Below are 20,794 nucleotides of genomic sequence, written 5' to 3' on the forward strand. Positions count from 1 at the left end.
AATTTTCATCTGGTCTAAGAATTATACCATGCAACTTCCTTTCACATAGAAAAATATGTCTTTTAGAGTATAAAGGGGGGAAAGTATACTTTTCTTTTCTCTGATAACGTCTTAGGGTGCCACTTCCCAGTTGGAATTCACTCAATTGCTATTTGCCACCTACCCAAGGTAGCCTGATATTTTTTGAGCTTCCCTCTGTTAACTACCCACATTTCTGCCAAGTAAAACCATCTGCTCTGGTTGGACAGTATCTAAATCCTATTCTGTTAGTACCAGAAACATAAAAGATATTTTGCCTAGGTAAAGGAAAGATAGTAATTTTATTCATTCTATCTACTTAAATCAGCATCTGTATGCTTTCCAAAATTAGCAAAAACAAATATCCAAATGGCCAGAATAAGAGTCTGGGAATATGAGATTTCAGAGAAGTTGCTGACTTGCTGAGTAACTGCAGCTTCAGTGAACATACTCAGAAGGGTTCCATTTGCTTTTATTTAGCAAGGCAATGACCCATCCATGGGAACAGCCACTTGACATCCCACAGAGTGCACCTAGTGCTGAAGCAGCAATATTGGGTACCCTTAGCTGAATGCACATGCTGGTGTCTGGATAATTTGTCCCATTTCTAAATTAGAACACTCAGATTCTGGGGTGATTGTGAACATTTAATACATGTAGGAAGATTTCAATTTTATATACCTTGATTTTAGGTAGACTAAGGGACTCTCAGTTCGCAGATATCCATGCTACACATGTGTCACCAGCAGAGAACGTTCACCACTGGTTGGTATATAAATGAGCTATGTAACATTTCTTTGTCCCATGGCTACCATGTTTAAGTTATTTAGAGCCATCTAATTCAAATTAACCCTCCTTTTTTTATTGGGAGAACCCGCTCCCGATGTTTAACATGGGTTCTTTACTATTTCCCAAGTGTCTAGGCTGGGTTGAGAAATAAAGGGAAAGAGCACAAGAGAGAGAAATTTAAAGCTGGATATCCGGGGGAGACATCACATGTCAGCAGGATCCGTGATGTTCCCAGAGCCATAAAACCAGCAAGTTTTTATTAGCGATTTTCAAAAGGGGAGGGAGTGCACGAATAGGGTGTGGGTCACAGAGATCACATACTTCACAAGGTAATAAAATATCACAAAGCAAATGGAGGCAGGGCGAGATCACAGGACCACCAGATGAGGTGAAATTAAAATTGCTAATGAAGTTTTGGGCACACATTGTCATTGATAACATCTTATCGGGAAATAGGGTTTGAGAGCAGGTAACCTGTCTGACCACAATTTATTAGGTGGGAATTTTTGTCCTAATAAGCCTGGGAGTGCTATAGAAGACCTGGGCTTATTTCATCTCTGTGGCTTCGACCATAAAAGATGGGACTCCTTAAAAGGGGCCGTCTATAGGCCTACCTTCAGGGTGCATTCTCTTTCTCAGGGATGTTCCTTGCTGTGAAAAAGAACTCAGCGATATTTCTCCTATTTGCTTATGAAAGAGGAGAAATATAGCTCTGTTCCGTCCGGCTCACCAGCAGCCAGTTCAAAGTTACCTCTCTTGTTCCCTGAACATCGCTGTTATCCTATTCTTTTTTTAAGATGCCCAAATTTCATATTCAAGCACACACGCTCTACAAACAATGTGTGCCAGTGACACAATCACAGGGTCCTGAGGTGACCTTCATCCTCCTCAGCTTACAAAGAAGATGATGGGATTAAGAGATTAAAGTAAAGACGGGCATAGGAAATCACAAGGATATTCACTGGGAAAGTGATAAGTGTCCATGAAATCTTCACAATTTATGTTCAGAGATTACAGTAAAGACAGGTGTAAGAAATTATAAAAGTATTAATTTTGGGAGCTAATAAATGTCCATGAAATCTTCACAATATATGTTCTTCTGCCACGGCTTCAGCCGCTCCCTCCGTTTGGGGTCCCTGACTTCCCGCAACACTTTTTGATGGTGGCAACTATCTGGATGAGTCTCTAGGGACTGTTTTGTTGTAAATCTGACTTCCTGGGACAGTGCTTGGGACTCATAAGGCCACTTGAGAATGTAATAATGTAGGGCTCAAAGGCCCAAAAGAGTATGCTTTACCTGCTTACACCCTTAGCCAGCATACAAAAATGCCGGCTACATCTCGGAGGACAACATCACTGAAGCATCAGGCACTAACTTTTAGTTACATGTGCAGTTCAGAAACTGCTCCTGTGGGATGAAAAGAGGATTAAAGGAAGATGGCTTTTTCTTGACCATACATTGTCTTAATAAGTCATTTCTATTAGCTTCCTGCTCCAGTTTCCCTGAGTTAACTACATTACCACACACGGTACCTAGCATTGCTTTGTTTTGTGCATACATTTTATCTTTTCTTCTAAATAGTTAGCATATTATCCCTCTTACCTTATTTGGATCATCACTTAATGCAGGCACGAATGTAGCATTAGTAATCACTCCTGGCTGAGAAATTTGAGTAACGGATACTTATAATGAGTTTTTTTCTACCCTCAGCTTCACCTGACACTCAAAGAAGCTATAGTGTCTGTATTTTTTCTACTTGCCCATGAAATTTGTGTCTAAATGAAATCATGTTCTGGTAGAATGTGACTCAAATGCCGACCCCACAGGCTGATGTTTCTTGCTTTGCAAATGGATCCTAATAGAAGTGGGAACTAGTGCTAGTGGAAAAGATATTCTCACTGCCAGTTGTATTCTACTACAAGGTCTAAGGCTTCAGAGACTCCAATGACAGCCACAAAACACCTGGTAACATCTGTTGTTTACAAGGGCAACAAATTAAAGAAGACCAATTTTTTATGGAGACATGACAAACTATGTAAAATTGTGACAAAATTTAATTTTGGCTGCTTTTTCTTGGAAAAAGGAGTCAGCTAAATTTCTAAAAAAAATTGGTGAAAATTATTTCACTCATGGTGTATATTCTTGCATCTTTGTGTCACTTTTTATTGGAGATATAAAGTGAGGGACATTTATTAAATGGCTCAACATACTGGCAGAGCTCTCCATAATAGTAGATAAAAGCTCAATACAGATCTTTGGGGTAATTTATTTTTAATGCCACAATTAATGATTAATTATAAATTATAGTAATTACCTATACCTTTTGGCAATCATGGAGCCTGCAAAAATATAACTAGAATGCCATTAGCCACAGAAATGCATAGGTTATTTTACCATGTTATCCTAGGAGGGCTCAAGACAACACTTCTTTATTAGCTAGTTTTAGTATGTAATAAATAATAGGTACATTTGTCAGACCTCTTACTGCTTTATAGATAGACCAAGTTCACAAGCATTATCTTATTTGACCCTAATATCAATCCTGTAATATTGCCTAATGCTAACCTTGTACCTCCAATTGCTAGGTGAGGAAACTGAAGCTCAGAAGGATTTAAATAATTTGTTATAGTTTGGTCATTTATTCACTCAAAATTGGTTAAGCACCTACAAAGTGCCTGATGATGGGGATTCAAAAGCAAATGTCAGAGAATATTCTGTTGCATTGTGAGCTAGTGGCTGGGCAGGATCACAAATCCCCTGGCTCTCAATCTAGTACACTGTGCTACATTTCCCAGTCCTGTCATCCATCCTGGAAACTCCCACACCATGCAGCAAAACATGCTTTAGTGGCATTTTCAGAAACAAAATGCCAGGTTAGATGGATGTTTGATGTTTCACTAGATGGCATTTATGTGTTGCATTGTATCTTTTTATTCTCATTGTTAAATCCTGGGAGTATGCTTATTAAATACAGCAAGTGCTGCTCAAGAAACATTCTGTAGATTTCTGAACCCAGTTCTTACATAGACACACCATATTCTTTCATAGCCTGTGACATATGCAAATAAACAGGGCTTAAGCTCTTCTTGCTGTACCAAAGAAAAGTTAAAAATTAGGGAGTTGATGGTGTTTTTTTAAGACCCCACCATCACCACATACACAGTAGTGTGTACACCTTGCCCCATCTTTGAATGAACAATAACTAATGAGACTAATTTGTTGCTAATTTGTACCATTAGAAATGGCACTTTGAATTGAGTACAAGTAATAACCGCTAATTATTTGAGGTTAGGGAAATGAGCCAACTGACCACTTTTCTCTCCTATTCGGGAACTGATTAGTTTCCTTCTGTTGGTTGTTCAGTTAGGAACCAAGGATAAATGCATTAAAATATTCACAGCTGGAATTAAATGGCTTTGTAGATCTAAGGTTATTTTAAAGCAACCAAACTGACAGATACTCAACCAATGCTTAACATGCAACAAAGCTAGCATGTGGAAGCCAACGGTGTATCTAGGCAGAGATGACAACAGTTTACCTCTGTGGAAAGTCCCCTCTTCAAATTTTCCCCTTATTATGGCTGATCCTTAATTTGCAACAATTAGGATTCTTTGGTTTAAGCAATAGAAATTGACTGGCTAATCTGATATGTAAAGCAGGTGGCCCATTGGAAGAATATGAAATAACACAGAATTGAAGGAAAACAGAAAAACTTTACTTCAGCAAGTACACAAGCGCTATATCTCTGGGTATCCAAACCATAACCTCAAATAATTAGTGGCAAAAACTAGGGAAGAATAATAGTCCTTTCAGGTGGTTAGCCTTTCATGATGTATATTAACCATTGCTGCTGAACAAATCAAAATCAGTAGCATAAAATAATAGTTATTCTTTATTTTGCACAAGTGGGGAAGTCAGCTTATTGAGGCTGAATTTCTTGAGGTGACTCTGCTCCTAGGGTTACCAGATTTGACAAGTAAAAATAAAGGATGCCCAGTTAAATTTGGATTTGGGGTAAACAACAAATAATTTTTCTTATAAATGTGTCTAATGCAATATTTGGAACACATTTATACTAAAAAAGCGTTTGTTGTTTGTCACAAATGTATATTTAACTGGGTACACTGTATTTTCTCTGACAATTCTGTCTGGCATCTCCCATCCTTCTCCTGAGATGAAGAGGCTCAGTTGAGCATGTTCTTCTGGTGGCCATGGCAGAGGCACAAGCACAAGTGAATTCAATGGTGCCAGCACTTTTCAAAACTATGCTTGTGTTCCAGATGCTGACATCCTGTTGGCAAAAGCAAGTAACATGCCCCAGGGATGAAAAAGTATATGTCACCCTCTGTAGGAGGGCATAGATGTGGCAACGGATGAGGATAGAGGGAAGGGTACAGATTTGGGGCCATTAACACAGTCGGCCAACAAGAGATTAAGTCAGTTTCATCCTCTTTTGAATCATTCCTCATAGAAACCAAGTTCCAAGGGGGAAGTCTGAATGGTACAGCTTAGGTCTTGTCCCCACTCCTTGTCCAAGAATTGGTCACTTGATTAAGAGTCCCAACAAACCAATAGCTGTGGGTGAGCAGTGGTTTTTCCAAAGGAAAACCGGGATGTCTTACCAGAAGAAAGTAAATCATATATGTAAGTAAGCAAGTAAATCATATATGTCTATTCTACTTATGTCCCTGACTTTGACTCCATTTCCACTTTTTGGCATATATAAGAAATGTTAGTCTTATACAAAAAGGAGGGATGATTTGTGAACCTACAGAACTGTACAAACAACTACTGTGTCATAATCTTACTTAAGGCTGCCCCATTGCACAGCTGAGGGAGTCTACATTATTAGATGCACCTAGATTTTAGCATTATTTCAGAAATCACCATTCAATTTTTACTAAATAGAAAAAAAGTATATAGGCCCAATGCAATGGCTCATGCCTGTAATCTTGGCACTTTGAGAAGTCAGGGTAGAAGAATCGCTTGAGCCCAGGAGTTTGAGGATGCAGTGAACTATGATCGCTCCACTGCACTCAGAAAAACAAAAGAAAGACGTGTATTTTGTAATGCAGAATTTATGTGCATTTCAGTAAAGAATATTACCCATTTAATAATCCAAATTTTAAAATTAACACATACTAGTATAGTATCCAAAAAATTAATTATATATTTTAGAAATATTTTGGTTGAATTAGTTAGCATGGTAAGTAATGTTTATATTTACATGTTTCCCAGAAATACTGAGCTGGCCAGGTTGGTAGCACTTTATAGGGTAATTCTGAAAACCAAAAGAGTGTATGCGCTTTACATCATTCAACAAATGGTATTGTGGACATTGGCTAAAAAAATTATAGGGAGGAAAAAACTGATTATTTCTCATACCAGAAATAAATTCCATATGATTTTAAGAATTCAATATAAAAAAAGAACCAATTAAAATAAAAAGAAGAAATAGAGATAAGTATTTAACTGTTCTTATGTTGGAAAAGGATTATTTATGCACGAAAGCAGTGGAAGAAATAACAAAAGAGAGATCAATAGATACAACAACAAGGAGGTTTTAAACTTCAGCAAAACAAAAATAATCATAAACAAAAGACAGAGCCAAAGAATAAATTGTAAATCTGACTATATGACAACAAAAGGTCAATTCCTTACAATGTAAGTAGCTCTCATTAATCAGTAAGAAAAACAAAATAATCCAGACAAATGTAGTTATCACTGAAACTGAATAGATTGAAAACATTGAATAAATGGTTCATGGCATTATATATAGGAAAATATAATAAATCTCACTAATATTCTGTAAATAAGAATTGTTAAGGGATTGTCTAGAAAGGAAAAAAAAGCTACCACACAGAGTACTATGTTGTTCCAAGAATTTGGCATAAATCAATATTACAGTGATTTTGAAAAATAAACAACTTACATTTGCTGATTCAAATAGGCGTGTTATATTAAACAGTACTTTCTAGGCAGTCATTCCTACTGAGAATTAAACTAAGGAAAAAATGCTATCTCTACCACTTTTGCAGAAGTGAATATGATCTAGAGGAAGAGTAAAGTTTGTGAAACATACAAATTGTAGGTTTTGGTTCTACCTCTATTATTCATTAGCTATGTGATATTTACCCATTTTTGTCCCCTTTGCCTGCATGTGGGAAATGGTAGTAATAGTAGTAATAATGATCATAATAATAATAATAATAATACATTTTACTTCCCAGGATTTTTATAAAGATTTTATGGGGTAATAGAAAAAATTTTTGAATTGCCACCTGATGTTATTGGTGATTATCTAAATTTAATTCTATAGAGGGCTACGGGAAACTAGGAAAGAAATAGTAAACTATTACACTAAGAAAGGTATATCTATATCTATCTATCTACTTCTTCCTCCTCACAGAAAAAGAAACAAAGACACTAAAACTCAGAAAAAAGCCTGTAGTTAAGGAAGTTAGACACCAAGTTCTTCTTGGTTGCTATGTTCCTGAAATATACAGACACTTCTCTACCTTATGGTTAATGTTTTTTATTAAGAGTCAAATAAATTGATAGTGAAATAGATGACTAAAGGGGTAGCTAAATAAATATTGATAAGAGCTCCATTTTACTCGTCCAAAATGAAAACTTATTCCTTTCTGACAAAAATTCTGTGAGATACCCTTCTTGAGTGAAGTAAAGAGTTGGGACAAACTAAATGAATTTTTTTCAAGCACTTTTTGAGCACCTGCTATGTTCTAAGCACCATGTTCTGTAAGATTCTGTGGTTTAGAAAACACTGTGTGGTTCTTACAGTTTAGTGAAAGGCACAGGTAAGTAACCCAGCTGTCACGGTTCAGTGCTGTGAGGCTGAGACACAGGGCATTTCACCCAATTTGGCCTCAGGAGTGGGGCATGAGGTGAGAACACAGCAGGGCATTTCACCCAGTGTGGATCCAGGAGCAGAGTGGGAGGCAGCAGGGTGGGAAACAACAGGAAATCTTTCGCAAACAAGTAAGGAGACAAGCTGATGAGCTGAAATTTGAAAGGGGGAAGAGGGTAATTGCATGAAGAGTTGAAAGAAGAATATTTCATGTAGGAAGAAATACAATCTCAAATGCCAGAGTGTGAGGAGAGCACTTCCAGAAGCCAAAATTTGCCTGATCCCACTGGATGATGCAATGCAAATGGAGTAGGAAATGAAGCTGGAGAGATAAGCAGGGCCAATCATGAATGACCTATTAAACTATATTTAAAAGTTCGGATTTTATCTTGAGGACAATGAGATTAATCAAGAGATATTATATTCACATTTGCAATTTAGGAAAAAAAAATCTGTAGTGTGGTGAATGTGTGGCAGTGAGCATGAAGAGAGGAAAGCTAGAGACAAAGAAACCATTTTTAATATTTTCTCATTTCAGTAATTTAGGCCCTCCCAGAAATAAACGTTGATGTCTGAAACAAGGTTAGTGGGAGTAGGGACTGGGAGTAAAGAATGAATCTGATATATATACACACACACACACACACACACACACACAGGTATATATACATATATATGCATATATATATGCGTATATATACATCACACTCATATAATATAAAATTGATCCTCAATACATGACATAAACCACAGAGCATGACATAAACCACGGAACATGAGAATCAATTTTTTATGAGTGTAGTGAAGGGGAGACAGCAGTCAAGGGAGATGCTTCGCTTTTTTTGCTTAGACAGTTCTACCTGATGACACTGTTAACTAAGATAATAAAACACAAGTGTTTTGTGGGAAGGAAGATAATGACTTTAGTCCTGAGTTTGTTGAATCTTGGGTGTCTGTGAGGCAAACAGTAGAGATACAGAATAGTCCATTGGAATGTAGGTATAACAATCATGAAAAAAATCTGGGCTGCAGGTGGTGCTTTAGCTTCTGAAGCTAGAAAATAGGTAAGATCCTTTGATGAATGTATAGATTGAGATGAAGAAAGAGGTAAGTGATCAAACTCTTAAATACAGATAGTTAAGGAAAGGACAAGATAAGCCTAAGAGTTAATCTAAGAAGGCTGACTACAAGGATAAGAGGAAAAGCAGTTAAATTTGGTGTCCTAGAAACCAAGGGAAATAAAAAATAACAACTGAAAGGAGTATCAACAGAGCCAAATAGTTCAGAGAAAAACAAGATAACAGAAATTGTCCATAGACCTAGAAACAATATGATAATTGGTGAGCTTCCTCACAGTAATTTCATTTGAGGTTAAGGAGAGAATCCAGATTGCACTGAAGGTTGAGGTGTGGATGGGAGATGACGATGTGGTGTAGGACAATTCCCTCAAGAGATTTGGAAAGAGAGATTGAAAGTAAATAATGTGGGAAAAAATAAAAAGTAAAAAAGGGACGCATGTTCTCAGGATCCCCTGAAAGCTAAGTCACAGGAAAAAAGAAAAAAAAAAAAAAAAAGAAGAAGTGAAAAAGAGTTCAGGGAGACATTTCTTTTGACAGCAAAAAGACTGTATCGTATGTACATGCTTATGGGAAGAAGCTAGTACAAAATGAAATAAAAGTAGGAAAACAAATGATGAAGTAAGACCCACTGAAAGTGATCCAGAGGCACATGGAATACAACGTGGTTACATTCCTAACTATTCAGCACGAACACTTTCTCTATCTCCAGTCTCTGAGACTCAGTACTTGAATAGACTGTCCTTAATTAGGAGATGCAGTGTGGTTTGGTGGCCAGAACATAGCCCTGCAGTCAATTATTCTAGATTTTATTCCCAACTTTATCAGTACCTGTCTATGTGAAAGTGAACAAGTGGCTTAACTGGTGTGACACGTAAATGCAAACTCTTTGCTCTATGTCCTTTTATTAAAGAGAGAGAGAGAGAGATTGTCAGTCAATTGTACCACAGGTAGTAATTCTCTGGGATTTTTTTAGTTGTGGATTTTTTTTTCTGTTTTATAAATGTGCATGGTTTTATATTAGGGATATAGAGCCTTTTTTTTTAAATCACAACATATCTATATTTCTTCTCCTCACACTGTGTCCTGTGTTGCAATTCAGATGTAACTACAACTTTAGTAATGCGGAATCTTAGAATTACTATATAGCTTTCTGTGATAGGTTTTGGATTGTTGAGGATGGCACCTAGTATGTCCACGTTATGTTCTGAAACACTATCATTGATTTATAGTTCACTGCAGTCGTTTTGAAGATGTTCTCTCATCTGAGAGTTAGTAACTGTGAACTCGAAACAATGGAACAATCGGACATTCAGGAGCTCTGAATTCTAAGTCCAGCCATAGTTCTTGATGGGCTGGTCCTTAACAAGCCATCGTTTTTCTCTGTGCCTGATATTCTTCCCTGTAAAATATATATGATCTTTCAGGTTTTCACTGCAAAAGTCTGTGAGAACATATTGCAAGACAGTGTGTGAATTTGAGAAAACGACCCTTAACCCCAATAGCCAAAAGGAGGATTAGGAACTCTGTAAATAGAGATTGCTAAATATTTGGAATCAACTACAGTCTGCTGCCCTTGGGTTTGACTTGTAATGACCGGTCCCCTACCCAGAGGCCCTACAAGAGTGGAATGCTGAGGTGGAGAGAGTCCTCATTCTGCTTCCTCCTTGTCACACACTGAACCAGTCAGTTGCCCAAGTACCATCAGTGTCTCCTAATGAAGATTTACAGGGATCGTTTGGCTGTCAGGTGCTTGCTTCTGCAAGCAGAAAATGTTCCTGTTTTATTCGTCACTACACGGAGTCCCTAATGGGCAGTAAGAATGAGAAAAGATAAAATTCATTATTGAACTCCTTCATCCTCTTTTGTCCTTCTCCTTCCCCCAGACACATACTTTCTCAGGGACAGCCTAAACAAGTGAGTAAAAAAGAAGAAATTCACAGTCAGACTATAAACCCTGCTATTTGTAGTCAGTGCATAACCTCTGTGATGAAATTTGTGAGTAATTCACTCCCCACTTAAGCCTACCGACGTGTGATCTAATGTTGCCACCCTGAACACTAATGAAGGAAGTCAGACGGCAGTACAGCTTGCCCTTGGGGACTCATTTCTCACATCACCAAAAACTAATTTCTGTTGTTTTCAGCCATCTGGTAGCCTGGGTTGTGAAGATGAAGTTGCATTCAAGTAGTGCCTATGAGCAAAGGCCCAGAATTGACTGGGATTCAAACTCATTTTCTGCCCCTCACCTAGCCCCCTCCATGCCTCAGTTTCCCACCCATAAATAAAAACTTCATAGGATATCATTTCTTTATTATAAGAAGTTACTGAAGTAATATTTGTTAAACACTCTATATTGGGTTTTATGTATAATAAATGTTTAATGAAAGTTAGCTATTAATTACATTGTTAGTAGTAGTGGTGTTGGAAGTATTAGAAGTAATAGTATTTTTGAATGTCTACCTGTCTGTGACATAGGCCTTATTAATTCATGTTTTAAGTTCTAAGATACTTCATGCAGCCTGTTATACACAAAGATGATATTTAAATGCTTTCTATTGTGATGATTAATCCATGTTCATTACGTTGCTAGATTATAAGTAACCAGGTATTGCCACATCTTAATAATACAGTAATGTAATCTTATGCTAAATAGCATTGTTTTTCTTTTGCTGGTACTTGGAAAAGACATTGGATTATATTTATATACAAATAAGAAAAGAAATTTAAATAACAATGATAAAAAATAATATATTAGTTTGCATAAATGTGCATGCTGTCTAATGTCTAAATAAGATATATTCTAGTATTTTTAAAAGCAAAGATATTTTCATCTTACTAGTTTGTGTATTTCCTACAGCACTCAAATGGCCATTGTGAAGGGTGTTCTTACCTTCACAATGTATGTGCTTTAGGATAACTTACAGATTTGGTAAGCAAATGACAAGCATGAGTCTTAAAAGCACCTTAATTCTTAACACAGAAATTCAAATTAAGTTATAAAACCTTGAATCTGCCACTTCCAGTTGTATGGCTACAAGCCTAATCTTACTGACATGGCTACATATTCCATTTGCTTTTGTTTTCACAGTCCCACCAAAGATCTCCAACATCTCCTCGGATGTCACTGTGAATGAGGGCAGCAATGTGACTCTGGTCTGCATGGCCAATGGCCGTCCTGAACCTGTTATCACCTGGAGACACCTTACACCAACTGGTAAGCAATGCTCCAGGTTCTAATATGCCACATACTGTTTAAAATATCCTCATGCTCCTGAAATTCTGTTGAATCAGAAATATCAATTCAATTCAGAATCAGAATTGAAATTCTGTTGAATCAGAAGGACATGCATGTATCTCGTTATTAAAATACTAAGAGAATGGCAACATAGGTCTTATTTAGGGTCCTCATGGTCTTTGCTAGTGTATTAATCTCTATAAGGTTTATAATCATTGTACTGAGTATATATGTAGATTGATCTATCTATCTATCTATCTGTAAAATTTCAGTTTCGATAGAACAGCCCCCTGCAATGCAACAAATACAGAAGCATTAAATGGCTTGATATTATATGTAAAATATATGGCAGTTTGGTGATTGAGTGTCTTGGGGTAATATTTTGTCTGAATTAATTTTACATAGTTATTTGTAAGTTTGTTTGCGTAGCTTTTAACTACAGTTAGAAAGTTAGAAAACTTGTAGCACCTTGTGAAGAAATATATCAGGAAAATACAAAATTGTTTCTCACTTTTATTGTACTGTCCTTGGCATCAGGTTCTGTGATGGGCATTAGACATGGACTAAGTTGCATGAACTCATTATGAGTCTCAGCTATTGATACTAATTCAGTCAAAATCAGAAACTCATTTCCCTGGAATGTCTTCAACATCCTTTCTTCCCCCTTCTCACCATCATCGCCATGAAAATGTTCCCAGGCCTCCTGCTTTTTGAACTTTATTTAAATGTTTGAGCAAATTATTTAAGATCAGCTGCATACATACTCCTCTACTCTACCAATTACATTTTCTGGTATGCAAAACTAAGTTTTGTCAAATAACACAGTCTTTATAGAATGTAGCTTTATAGAATATATAGTCTTTATAGAATATAGAAATCTTCTAGAAAGATAGGCAATAGGTCAATTTTTCTTATAAAATATTATTGATTTTGTAGAGAACCCACAAATTAAACTAATTTATATATTATAGTCACAAAATTTTCTCATGTAAGCAACTAGAGATTTGTTACAACATATTCATTTTAGAATGAACACCATAAAAATGTTATGCAAGACTAGATGCACAACAGGAGCTAAATTGAGACATTTCTAAAAATCCAGGATAGCATTTGGTTATAATGTCTTTAAAACTATCTGTATTTCGTGGTGTGAAAAGATGGGTCCTCTGTTTGATGGTAGATCCCAAATTAATTTCTCAAGTAAAATTTGGACCAACCTATAGAATAGTTTTATATTTAGGCAGATATTCTTATTAGAGGCCTCTATTTTCTTGAGAAAGTGTCACTCAAAACTCATCCTTATTAACACAGGCAATTTCTCATTTATTGATAATATATACATGAGACATTTATTTGGGAGAGAAATCTCAAACTCATTGACTCACGTAGTTATTTTAGACCTCATGTGGAAAAAAAAAATGTATAAAGGATTGTCTCGAGTACAAACGTGCAGATATTATATCTTTCCCTTGGAATGAATTAAACCTTCAGAGCACATTCTACTTGGATGGCATTGTGTTGGCTCCAATCCCATGCCACCTACCCCTGTCCCAAGTAGCATTGCTTTTACTGAATAGCAATTTGGTGTAGAAGCTTTGGCTCATATTTAAGGATTTTATAAAAGACACCTTCTAAAATCATTGTGTTTACTGTAATGTTATAATTGAGAGATTGTTAATTGTTTTACAGTTTTCCTTTGAGAAGACCATTTGAGGAAATTTGTTTTGTTTTTCAGTATCTCTACTTTCTTTTTTCCTAAGCAATCATTTGCTTTTTAAGAAAGGACCCAGTGAATTTTCATAAGTGATTGTATGCCCTTTATTGTAAACTTAGAGTCAAATTTATGGACCATCTGTAAAAATATATAAATTATTATACATAAATTACACATTAAAAATGGCCGGGCGCGGTGGCTCAAGCCTGTAATCCCAGCACTTTGGGAGGCCGAGACGGGCGGATCACGAGGTCAGGAGATCGAGACCATCCTGGCTAACATGGTGAAACCCCGTCTCTACTAAAAAAAATACAAAAAACTAGCCGGGCGAGGTGGCGGGCGCCTGTAGTCCCAGCTACTCCGGAGGCTGAGGCGGGAGAATGGCGTAAACCCGGGAGGCGGAGCTTGCAGTGAGCTGAGATCCGGCCACTGCACTCCAGCCTGGGCGACAGAGCGAGACTCCGTCTCAAAAAAAAAAAAAAAAAAAAAATTGATTATAAACAAGCTATGTAGAAGTTTATGGGATCAAGTACATTTCAGATCACACTTGTGCTATCACCTTGTTTTCTTACCATTATTTTTATTTTGTCTCACCTTTTCTAATTAATTTAAATGTCTTTATAAAGATACTATTTATAATTTCTTACTCTTTTGTGGAACAAGGTGGTAGATAAAAGAAGGGATATGGGAGTTAGAAAGGAAGAAAGAGTCTATTCAAGTTACAATCAAATAATGAACTGCATTAATAGAAAGTATTTATTTTGGCACAATGTTGACTAGCAAATAGGCTTTTCAAGAAAAATTTTCTATGGCTGAATTGAACCTAAAGATAGATTCCTTTTTATCCCTTGAATTTACAAAACTTCTGATGTGCAACCAGAGTTTCAGAGCCTTTCCCACCTTGTCTAGGAGTTCGGGTAGTCATAGCTAACTCTCATAAACTTTCCCATGATAATGAACATGTGATTTGACCCCTTGTTTTTCTGTAATGTTTCAAGTCACCAAAAGACCAGAGGCCAGAGTAAAGGCTGTATTTACATAAACTCAGAGGACCCTGGAGACTTCAGTATCAACCAGGAAAATAGATACACTCACAGGGATTCTCAGTAGTCAGTAACCTCTGTCAGCAAACCACAGCCTGTGTATCAAATTTAGTCTGCTCCATTTATGTACTGCCTGCAAGTGAAGAATAGTTTTTTAATTGTTAAATGGAAAAAAATCAAAATAATTTTATTTCTTTGACTTGCAAAAATCTCTCTCTCTCTCTCTCTATATATATATATTTACACATATATAATTCAAATTTCAGTGTACATACATAAAGTTTTTTTTTTTTTTTTTTTTTTTTTTTTTTTTTTTTTTTGAGACGGAGTCTCGCTCTGTTGCCCAGGCTGGAGTGCAGTGGCCGGATCTCAGCTCACTGCAAGCTCCGCCTCCCGGGTTCCCGCCATTCTCCTGCCTCAGCCTCCCAAGTAGCTGGGACTACAGGCGCCCGCCAACGCGCCCGGCTAGTTTTTTGTATTTTTTTAGTAGAGACGGGGTTTCACCATATTAGCCAGGATGGTCTCGATCTCCTGACCTCGTGATCCGCCCGTCTCGGCCTCCCCATACATAAAGTTTTATTGCAACCCAGCCATGCTCATTCATTTACAAATTCTCTACGGTTGCTTTTGTTCGAAAACAGCATCACTGAATAATTGCAACAAAGATCACTTGTCCCACAAATGTAAAATATTTTCTATTTGGCCCTTTATCGAAAAGTTCATAGACTCCTGCTCAAGGCCATGGCTTGGGACACAGGACAAGGATTTGCTGCACTCATCCATGGCTGGGTAGGGCTTTGGGGATATCCCCCACCAAGCCCCTTCAGACATCTTAAAGGAAACAACTTTGCTCTTCTACGGTCTTCCATCTATTCTCACTTTGTAAGTCAGATTCTATTCTGGCACATGCAAAACTCGCTTTCTGTTGCATTTGCAGACTTGAGGGCAGACTACTATTCTCCCTTCCATTCCCACGCCTCCTCTTTCATTTCTTTTACATCTGACCTAAATAACCAACTGATCATAATCGTATTCCTGGTGATAGGAGAGAGAACTTTCCCTTGCTATTTTATAAAGGAAACTAGGATTTTTGTTTGTTTGTTTTCATGGTTTTTTAAAAAATTTCTTTCAAAATATGGAAACAGTAGGTGATTCTTTTCAGCCTATAATGTGAAGTCTTCCTTGGAGACTGTAAACAAGCTATGTGGAAGAGACCCAAAGAAGAGACTCTGCTCCCTATGTGACAGCAAAGCTGCCTGCAACCCGTGGCCATGTGAGGAAAAAAAAAAAAATGGCTAGCTTTGTTCAATTATTAATTGTGCCTTCAACAGTACAGAGTGTGACTGCCTTGCAAAGGAAATGTACCTGTAATTAGCTCGACCCCACAGGGACATTGAGCCCTGGATAGGGGAAGATTCTACTCAGGGTTCACAATACTTGATTGTCTGTCATTTGATGACATGAGAGAAAGAAAAGAAAGAAATATGCATGGTATATTTTTATGAGGAGAATACTTATTACTTCTTAATTTAGTTTAAAAAAATTGGCAAGGCCATTTTGTTTCTTTCTTTATGTGCCTGAAATTTCCTTTTCAAGTATACTGCAAGTGCTTTTAAAAAGGTAAATTAGAAGAATGGTGAATTTTTCATACATACAAAATACAAAACACCTGAATTAGATGAAGTTGAAGACATTTATGCATTCTCTGTGTGCCTTCTTACATTTCTGATTTCTTAATTTTTCTCCCCTCTTCAGCTATATAGTTCAAAATGATGTGTCACACATGTGGTTATTAAATATGACCTATTTTCTCCCTTAATTAAGTTAGACTTTCATAATCCTGTGACTCCCAGAGGGCAATTGCACCGTAGCGTGTATTTTCTATGGAGTGTTTGATCTTCCTTCTGTGAGCAATGCTGCTCCCATCTTCATTTAACTTTGTTTCTAAATCTTTATTCTCACATTCATGAGGAAGTCCCTTTCTCAAATGTGCATCATGTGTTGTCAGGATTGCTCAGGGTCACAGAAAGAGTTTCTATGCATTTCATTTCTGCAACGGTTTTCACAACCTCCATAGCTCTCTAGCACTGAAAAACTCAAAAAGCACACTGAGGATTTAACCCTTTAGGCTGAGAACAACCCAAGAGGTACTGTGTAATTTTCTTTTTCAGCCACAAGTCAGATCTCACTTAAAAAGTATTTTGCAATTTGATGGAGTGAGTGGGAAAATATTGTGCTTGGAGAAGCTAAGAGGAGTCCGAAAAGTGTGAAATCCCATTTTCTCATTGGACGTTGAGTTTTAACCACTTGATCTGAGATTCCCCTTTCAATTCATTTCCAAGTCTGAACCCTTGACTGATGGTACTTTTTAATTTCATTAATGCTATTACTCCCATCTGTTTTACTTCTAATTGTAAACTCACCCAATATGACCAGCCTAGACTCTGACCTCATGGGCTTGAGAGAAATATATAATGTTAAACTGAACTCATTTGCTTAAGTTGCATTACAGAAGTACCTGTTGCGAGTAACATCTGGTCCTTCAAGTTAGCATGTTAGAATTTGTATGATTTCATATTTAACACAAAGAATACATTATCTACAGGTTAAGTTTCAGGAAATTATTTCTCTGGGGCTTTCTTGTGTGGACCCTCCAGAAGATTCAGTGAGTCAAACCTGGTAACATATGGATGTGGAAAAGTCAAAGTTATGCATTTTGCAGGTAAAGACTGTTGACCATGCAGTAACATTCAAAAGAGAATAATGACGCAATTTATTCTATTAATTGCTTTCATTTATCTCTTACATTTTTAATTTTTTAATATTTTCATTTTTTTCTTTAAAAAGGAGAAAATAGATAAAAAACAATCTTATGCTTTATGTTCAGTGTCTTTCTTACTTGTATATTGGTTTTAAAATATGTCATCCATCAATACAGAATTATACTCAGATTAATCTTGATCTCCATCTCACAATTTGTTCATTTGTCAAGAATTATTTAGAGTGTTCACTCTGTAAACAGACACAAGGAAGAGCAAGACAGACATGGTCCTTGCACAAATGAAGCTTACAGTTCAACAAGAAAGCAAAGCATTAAACTAATACACACGCCTCTTGACTTAGGATGGGCTTATCCAGATATAACCCCATCCTAAATTGGTGCACATGCTAAATGCATATGGCTTTCACACCATCGTAAAGTCAAAAAATTGTAAGTCCAGCCACCATAAGTCAGGACATCTATCATTGCATGAAGAGCCCCATAATTAGATTCATTACGAGGAAAAATTATGGCATTCACAATGAGACCATAAAACAGGGCCATGTAGCAAAATCTGCCAAGACCAGCAAAGCTCACCTGAGAAGTATTATGCTGAAACCTCAAGAATGAATAGGACCTAGCCAAGAAAATAGGGGAAGAAAGAATATCCCAGGCATAGAAAACAACATATATAATGGCCTAGAATGATAATGCATTAAGAATCCAGGCAGGCATCTGTATGTGAAATCATGATGTAGGGGTTTTGTTATGCTACTTTTCTTTTAATATTTAAATCTCTTCTTTAAATCACACTTTTTTTTTTTTACTTTTTAATATATCCATTTCCTTCTCCCAAGAGCACAAAAATAAATTTTAAAATGTTTGCTATATTTTATTTTCAGTGCCTTACTTGTATATTGATATTATATATACCAATGTATATACTACTATATATACTATAGTAAATAACAGTGTATCTACTACATTATACACACACACACTCACAGAGAAAGTTATATACTTTCCCAGTATAGTCTCAGTATAACAGTAGCAGGTATATAGACAGCTGTTTGTGGGTACAAAATATCTTAAATTTAGATTTGAAACACGTTTTCCCAATACAGATAGCTCCATAATGGCTTAATCAAGTAAATACAAATTCTTTTTTAGTAACCTTATTGTTAAAACAAATGGATCATTTAGAAAATGACTACAAAATTTAACCACATGATTACTGGCCTCCGCAACCCAAACTTTAAAAATCCTGTATATGTTCACAGTAACTGACATGGTCAGCCTTTAAGTCATTGAGAAGATCTGTGCAACCTAATGTGCTGGCTATTCTTGCAAGTGTTGGACAAATGCCCTAGCATCACCCTACAACCCCACTCCTACCCTACACAGATGTGTCATCAGATTCCTAGGGCACTCTGCCTGAAGAGAAGTGAATCAGCCTGGATGTGTTCTTAGGGGACTAGCTTGGCCATCAGTGCTCCAAGACATGGTAGAACTTTGGGTGGGGAGAGGTAATAACTTAATCAGAAACTTTGTCCACGGCCTAGTAAAACAGAAATAGAGTCCACATCTCTCAGCATCTCACTCCTTCAAATACTTCTTGCCACTATTCCAACTAGTCTGTGTTTAAAATACATTTAAAAATAGAATACGTATCATATATTACCTTGAAAATTAAAATAATATGTAGGCAAAGTTCTTGATGTCATGTTAGCTATTTTTGATATTATTATTATTACTATTTATTGTAATTATTAGTTAACTATATATTAGCTGCCTATAGTGATCATTTTGGGTGAGATTAATAATTTGACTGAAAACCACCTCAGTCTCTTCTTTATTCAGGTCTATCCTTCATTCCAGCACAATAACCAGGGGGATTTTTAAAAAGCTAACATCCAAGTTAGCCTTAATATTTTATATATTATATTACATTTTATCCCAATGTACCCACTTAAGATCTATTTTTCAAAAGGCCATGACAATGACAGTCTCTTGTTTGTTAGAGGGAGAAGTTCTGACATGGCTTATTCATATATTCATTCTCCCCTGAGAGGATAGTTTTCCCACAGTCCGGTTATATAACAGTAAATATTTTATTAACTGTAGCTATATAGAACCTATAATGGTGAATTACAACCCTTGTTATTTTTTTAAAAACTGATGTTGCAAGAGATGATTATACTATCACACACACACAAAAATGACCTGCAGTGTTGAAGAGTGAACCATTGAACATCAACAGAGAGGAGTTACACAGAAAAATAAGCAAACAAATAAGCCAATAAACAAATACAACATTATAGTTTCTTCAAGGAGCATATTTAAAAATCAAAGTGACCATGGAATTGTTGAAATGAGCAGATATTTGCACAATAAAATTCATCACAGTAAGTGCAGGTAAATTTGGGAGTTAACCAAGCCACTAAGCAACAGGATGCAAAAGGATTCACACTGTGTTGATAGGGCTTATCTATACAGGAAAATGTCTCATTTGGTTGTACAGCTCCTGTGGACTGTCCAAAATGGACTTTCCCGTGTTGTCTATGGATGTCAGCTAAGATCTATTTCAATATCCCTCATGAGATGCCAGGGTAGGTCTGATTTAGATCCTTGCCAAGGGGGACAATCTCAGGTCTCATGAATCAAGATATGTACCCAGGGTTGTCAGAAGCAAAGGGGCCAGAGAACAAGTTCTAAGAGATGTTCAGGGTAGGAAATAAAAATTGTCTGAGTCAGAAAGGTGAAAATGATCCTGGCCTCTCTTTCTTCCTTTGCCCCAGCAATGATTAATTTCACACATTATCTTGAGTATTTTCCTTGGCAACTACTAATTCATTCACTTTCCTTATTGTCATTGTCACAATGTAGTTCAGCCAATATTTCCTTTCACCTGCATTTCATCAGTTTTCCAATTGGACCCTTTGCTACTATTTCTAAGTACGGAAATGGTCAGGTTAATTTTTCTGCTTAATATTCCTATTTCCCAGCACTTTTGGAATAAAGTTCAAACTACTTAGCATGACATTAAATCCCTGATTCAAGTGATTATCCTATCCCTGGAACACTCTTGAAATTATAGTCCTTTTATATTTCAAGAGTGTGCTTTATTCACTTGCTTTTGGGCCTTCACACTTCTGGCTTTCTACTTCATACATGATTGCTTATCCCATTCATACCATCATTTTAACAGTATAACTTATTCTTGCAAGACCTTCAAGATGATACTTCCTCCAGGAAGGAATGTCATAAAATTAATAAAACTGCATTT

The 20,794-nt window shown here is 36.6% G+C and overlaps 1 protein-coding gene across 2 annotated transcripts in view; it reads left to right on the top strand.

Moving 5' to 3' along the window:
- The window catches only part of LSAMP (limbic system associated membrane protein), a 664,124-nt gene that overhangs the window by 428,621 nt on the left and 214,709 nt on the right, over positions 1-20,794 (top strand). For both annotated transcript variants that reach the window (XM_033211182.1, XM_033211183.1), the window contains exon 3: positions 11,844-11,969. In XM_033211182.1, coding sequence (XP_033067073.1) covers positions 11,844-11,969 — 126 coding nt within the window. The remainder of the gene's footprint in view (positions 1-11,843; positions 11,970-20,794) is intronic.

Source organism: Trachypithecus francoisi, unplaced genomic scaffold (genome assembly GCF_009764315.1).
Source record: "Trachypithecus francoisi isolate TF-2019V2 unplaced genomic scaffold, Tfra_2.0 Lachesis_group0, whole genome shotgun sequence".
In the NCBI taxonomy this organism is placed as follows: Eukaryota; Metazoa; Chordata; class Mammalia; order Primates; family Cercopithecidae; genus Trachypithecus; species Trachypithecus francoisi.